The sequence below is a fragment of the Mandrillus leucophaeus genome, unplaced genomic scaffold (assembly GCF_000951045.1).
Source record: "Mandrillus leucophaeus isolate KB7577 unplaced genomic scaffold, Mleu.le_1.0 Scaffold1683, whole genome shotgun sequence".
In the NCBI taxonomy this organism is placed as follows: Eukaryota; Metazoa; Chordata; class Mammalia; order Primates; family Cercopithecidae; genus Mandrillus; species Mandrillus leucophaeus.
This window is the reverse complement of record NW_012101680.1, coordinates 40711-46424: the sequence shown is the minus strand read 5'-3', so window position 1 is coordinate 46424 and position 5714 is coordinate 40711. Positions and strand designations below refer to the sequence as shown.

General features: G+C 34.9%; 1 protein-coding gene across 1 annotated transcript in view; it reads right to left on the bottom strand.

Moving 5' to 3' along the window:
- LOC105537076 (ankyrin repeat domain-containing protein 18B-like) overlaps window positions 1-5714 on the bottom strand; it is a 47967-nt gene that overhangs the window by 27571 nt on the left and 14682 nt on the right. The window contains 4 exon segments of the mRNA XM_011976547.1: window positions 272-372; window positions 4261-4365; window positions 4447-4518; window positions 4680-4794. Of these exon segments, the coding sequence (XP_011831937.1) occupies window positions 272-372; window positions 4261-4365; window positions 4447-4518; window positions 4680-4794 (393 nt within the window).

The window sequence follows — 5714 nt, the reverse complement described above, 5'->3', positions numbered from 1 at the left end:
AGGATAAAAGTCTTTAAAAGTCCTGAAAGAATCTGTTGAGCTCAGGAATGTGGGCAACATATGAGACCTTGTTTAAAAAAAAAAAAAAAAGAAAGAAAAGTAAAAGATGTGACACTATTTATATCTCACATGTAAGGTTATACTTGGAATAAAATGAACAACACTGAGATCCCTAAGGATAAAAGTCTTTAAAAGTCCTGAAAGAATCTTACACTCATTGCTACTTCTAACTAGTCTAGCTTTCTGTTTGATTTCTGGCTAAAAAGTGGACTAATTATCAACAGCATGTACATTTACCTGGTTCTTTACTAAAAAGTCCACCATTTGCTGTCTCTTACAAATTATAGCAAGCAAAAGTGGTGTATTTCCCTCCTGTAAGAAAGCAAAAACAATTTATAATTCACAAAATTACATATTTCTCAACTGAACTAAAAATCTCCTATAAGATGCTATGAATTTAAACATACAATATAGAAAGAAAGTAAATGCAAAGCAGTCCCTTCCTTTTCACTCCTCTGTGCTTTACCACACACTGCCTTGCAAACACCCCTCCTCTGCCTCCCCACGTTCACTTAGATCATCTCCAAACCTGACTTTATTTACAAATCCCCAAAATCCTTGATTCTATCACAGCTTTTAGCACAATATGTTGTAATTATTTCACTGTTTCCCACTGAAACCAAGAGTTTCTTGAGGGCAAGAGCTGTGTCTTTTTTCTTTATAACCCTAAAACCTAATACATAGTAGCAAATGCTTTAGGTTTTTAAAATAAATTAATGATGTAAATTATTATCTTTAGAGCAGTGTTTCTTAAACTATGTACCAAAGAATATTTGTTTTACCAGAACTGTATCCCAACAGAAAGATGAGATGATCATCTGCATTTGACAAATATTACAAAACTGTACTATGTGGCCAACAATCAAGAAATCCCTTCAACTTTGCCTAATCCCAATTTGACAATACTTTTTGTGACAAATATTAACATTTTAGGAACTAGAGTTTCAGGGATACGGTTGCCAGAACTTCCCAATTCAGGTGGAGGTTTCCTCTGGGTGGTACAAACTTGCTTGATTTACGTCTATCAATGGTGTCAGGATCCCAGATCCCAATGTCAGGCACTCCTGATTCAAATGGGTCACTAAGGAAATGAGCTCTGAATTAAGAGACTGGCTTCAAATGCACTTATTTTCATTATTATTAAGTAGTCCATGGGATTTCTCCTAATACAAGAGGATAGATTTTTATCTTAACTGTTAGAAAGCTCAGTATATTCTGTGTAAGAGAGACAGGTTTAAAATGTTTGAAAACAAATATTTAAAAAGCAAAGCTCAGTAAGAAATTTTATTGTCAATTATAATGATAATCCTGGGATGCTAATGCAACTTTACTTTTTAAATCCATTTGTATTGGTTTCCATTTAAATTGCTATTTAACATTTTTTTACTTTAGGCAAAATATAAATCGGAAATGAAATTACAATGGATTATCAATAAAAATTTTAATATTGATATATATGGCTTATTTCTAGCATAATAAAAGCCAATAAGTCACTTGCATTTTTAAGGGACATTGCTGAGAAGAATGATATAGTGTCTGCAATATTCATAAACTAGCCAACTCTCACCAGGAATAAACTAAAAAGGCTTCTAGGCATTCTTACAAGCAGATGACTATTTGTGGCATATATATTAAAAAAAAGAGTTAAAAAAAAACTTTTGAATTCTAAAATTCTACCCCACAATTGAGGGATTTATAAACTATAGACTATATAACCAATATACACTGTCTTGAAAATCTTGAAATCTTTATGAAAATATAATATAAAACAGAAGCTGTAAACTCAAATACTTATAAGGATGGAGGAGGTTACCTAGGTAAGTGAAGTACTCAGGTGGGCACAGTGGCAAACTGGAGAATATGTGCCTCCTACACAGGGCAACCTCTGCACAGCAGACCAAGCAGTGATGGGGTTTGGGGGACACCAGATTTGATTCTTGAGACAAGCCTGAGGTCCAGATTCCTGCATGAGTCTGCTAAATTTTACATGTTGACTCAATTTAAAGAGGCAAATAAACAAATATATGTGCCACATTTAGTTAGACTATAGCCTTTGTGTATTTATATTTTCTATGAATGTGTTACTAAATGACTTTGTATAAACCAAGTATTTGCGTGTGAAACTTTTTCTTTCTCTAGTATCATATTTTATATAAAAATCAGCCCCTGATATATATATATATAAAAGTTGCTGTTAAGACTCATAATACCCACCTTAAGAATTTCCCAAAATTTATTCATTTGAAATCTGTTTGTATACCATTTTCCCAGATTGTTAACCAAATAGATAATTAGTTCATAAGACTGCTGAAACGAACTTATTAAAAGAATTCCTATAGTATTCTCATTGACTTCATGGATTTCAGTGTTTAAAACTGACATCCTGATTATGCCAAAGCTCCATAAACTTAACAGACATACTGAGATAGTCCATAATACAACTTCAAATGAAAAAAAAAGGTTCAGGATTTGCTACTAATCTAAATGAGAAAATTTCACTTGTAATGAACATTTGTTGACACATAATCACTTGAATGGTAACAAAGGAACATGAAATTGTGAAAGGGTCAGCCTTTACCTGTTGAAAGACTACCCACAAGAAAATTGCTAAAGACTCTCTGAACAGCAGTGAATGATTCATGGTGGGAAGGAAAAAGTGTTATTCTATAAGCTGAGAGATATTGCCAACAATATTTTCTTTTACTTTCTAGTCACAAACGCAGAGAAAGACAGATAAGTCAGGCTAACGTTATTGGAAAGGAGAACTGTGAAGAAAGTAGCACCTATCAAATGCCAACTCTTTTAGAGATTTCTTATGTTTCTGAGATACGGGAATTTATATACTGTACTTATCTATTCCGTGGTTCTTAATCAGGAGTGTATTCAAACCCTGAGGTATTTCTTTTTTTTCTTTTTTTCTTTTTTTTTTTTGCTGTTGCTGTTGTAAGAGAAAAGAGTCTTACTGTGTTTCTCAGGCTGGACTCAAACTCCTAGGCTCAAACAATCCTCCCACCTCAACCTCCTGAGTAGCTGGGACTATAGAAACATGCCACTGTGTGTGGCTTCAAGAAAATATTTTTAACCATACATTTTCAGACCTTATTAGCTCAGTTACATCAAAATCTTCAGGGGAAAGCCTACATATGTAGACTTTTAACAAAATTCCCCCAGGTCACTGTAATGCACAATTCTAGCTGAGAATTACTGCAGTAGACAATCACTTCAGTTTCATCACTCACCCACACCGTCAATATCCTTTATCAGCTTGAGATGTGGCCAAAAAGAGAAAAGAGTATGAGATAGAGTTATTTATTAACACTCCAGTTAATTTTCCTGGGTATGGCTAGAACAGGGACAAGTAAACTCAAAATCCCACTTGATTTAGCTATTTATAAGTTCCTTATCTCCCACCTTCCCACCAAGACATTCTAGATTTCAGAGGAGAGCTTAGACTCTTAGCTAAGTGGCTGTTTTTGCTAGGATGGGTAGTAAGTCAGTCACTAATTTGTTCCATCCTTTGCTGAAGTGTTTCTCACTTCATCACCATCTATCCATGGCCAATCTGGTTTCCTCAGAGTCCTCTAAAAATTAACGTTTAGGCAAGTTTCAATTACTGTGTTTACCAAACCGAAAATGATTACCCCAAAGCTGAAGAGCACTTTATACATAAACTGGAAAAACAACAAACTAAAAAACAAAACCTCTTATTGGCATTTTTCCTCATTACCTAATTTCCAAGTGACCTACATGTTTTTGATTGCTCTCCTTTTCCCTCCCCATTTTTCCCTTTTAAACCTTGCACTGAAAGGCACATCAGTTTTTTTTGAGAAAACTGTCAGCAGCAGCAAGTTGCTTTAGTTTTGTTCTGAGTTTTAAGATAAAGCCTATTTCCAGGGTAAGTTCTTTTCGTGTGTGTGTGTTTTACATAATTAGAAAAAAATACACCTGGGGTAGGAAACAGATACTTAAAGAAGTCTTCCCTTGAAAAATTCACAAATATTTCCCATAAGTGCACTAAACAAGCTGTGCCCGCTAATGCTTCTTTAAAAGTATCAATATTTAAAGTAAAATCTTAGACAATTCAGTTATTTTGAAATATTTTCATTCAGGAATGCCTGATCTTCCAAATATGAAAAATTGACTCTTATCTATGTCAATGTTAAAATAAATATTTTGAAAAGAAAGTTGATTGATCTATACCTTGTTTAGTGCTTCAATATTTGCATGGTGGGAAAGCAGTTTTCCTGCCAGTGAAGTCCCCTTATTATACACATCATCATGAAGAACAGTGTTGCCGTAGACATCCTTAATGATTAATATCATGAAGAGCAGTGTTGCCGTAGACATCCTTAATGTTTAACATCATGAAGCAGTGTTGCCATAGACATCCTTAATGTTTAGATTGGCACCATGTTCCAGCAGAATAATGGAACACGTCTCTTCCTGGCAATGTACAGCCTATCAGGGTTAGATGAAAAATTAGACTATAAATTCTAAGAATTCAAAATACATATTCCACAGATTTCACCAACCTGTTATATTTAAATGAGATAAATTCATTTTAATTCTATGTATTTAGTGAAATCTATGTCATGCCAAAAGAGTTGGCTACTATACACCTTCATTAAAGGCATCCTGTTCAGTCTGTCACAGATGTCAATCTGGCATTTTCTGCTCAGCAAGAGAGTGAGCACTTCCACACAGCCATGCGCACAGGCCAAATGTAGAGCACTCCTATGAGAGCGAGAGGAGTTTTCAGGAAATTATAAGCAATATCTCAAAACCTACACTGGTTTATGTAACTGCAAACATAGAAGAGCATGTTATTCCTCTGCCTTCAAAACAAATAATTTTCTTTTGAAGAAAGCACAATATTTATTAGCTCTTATTGCTCACTACCTTAATGAAACAGCAGCCTATTTGGATAGAATGAGCTTGGTGTTTGGATTCAGTTCAACTACGGCTTGAGTTCTACTTGGAACTCGGTCACTTACCAGCTATTGCTTAGCCTTTCTGTGCTTCATTTTCCTCATTAATAAAATAAAGATGACAATAGCAGCTAGCTCACAGGACACCATTGTGATGCTTAAATGGGAATCTATGTAAAGTATTTAGGACCATTTCTAGAACAAGCAACAACTCAACAACTCAATAATTGTTAGATTGTTGTTTTTTTGAGACAGAGTCTTGCTCTGTCGCCCAGGCTGGAGTGTAATCGTGTATTACATATATTTCATATATTACCTCACTGCAGCCTGGAACTCCTAGGCTCAAGTGATCCTCCTGCCTCAGCCTCCTGAGTAGCTAGGACCACAGGAGCACACCAGCATGCTCAGCTAATTATAAAAAAAAAATTGTAGAAAGAATCTCGTTTTGTTGCCCAGGCTGGTCTCAAATTCCTGGCATCAAGGGAACCTCCCATACTTCTATATCTATTGTCACCTTCAATGGTCACATATTATTCCATCCTATGGATGCAGCTGAAACTTATTTATAGGACACATTCTGTGGGCTCTTGTTGACATAAATGCTGAGAAAAACAAAGTACATGTATCTCTATTTTCTAAAGGTATTTTAATACAATGGAATTGATAGGTAAAGGGCATATAATTACCACCAAATTATCTATTTGAAAAGTCATCAGCAACTTAAAC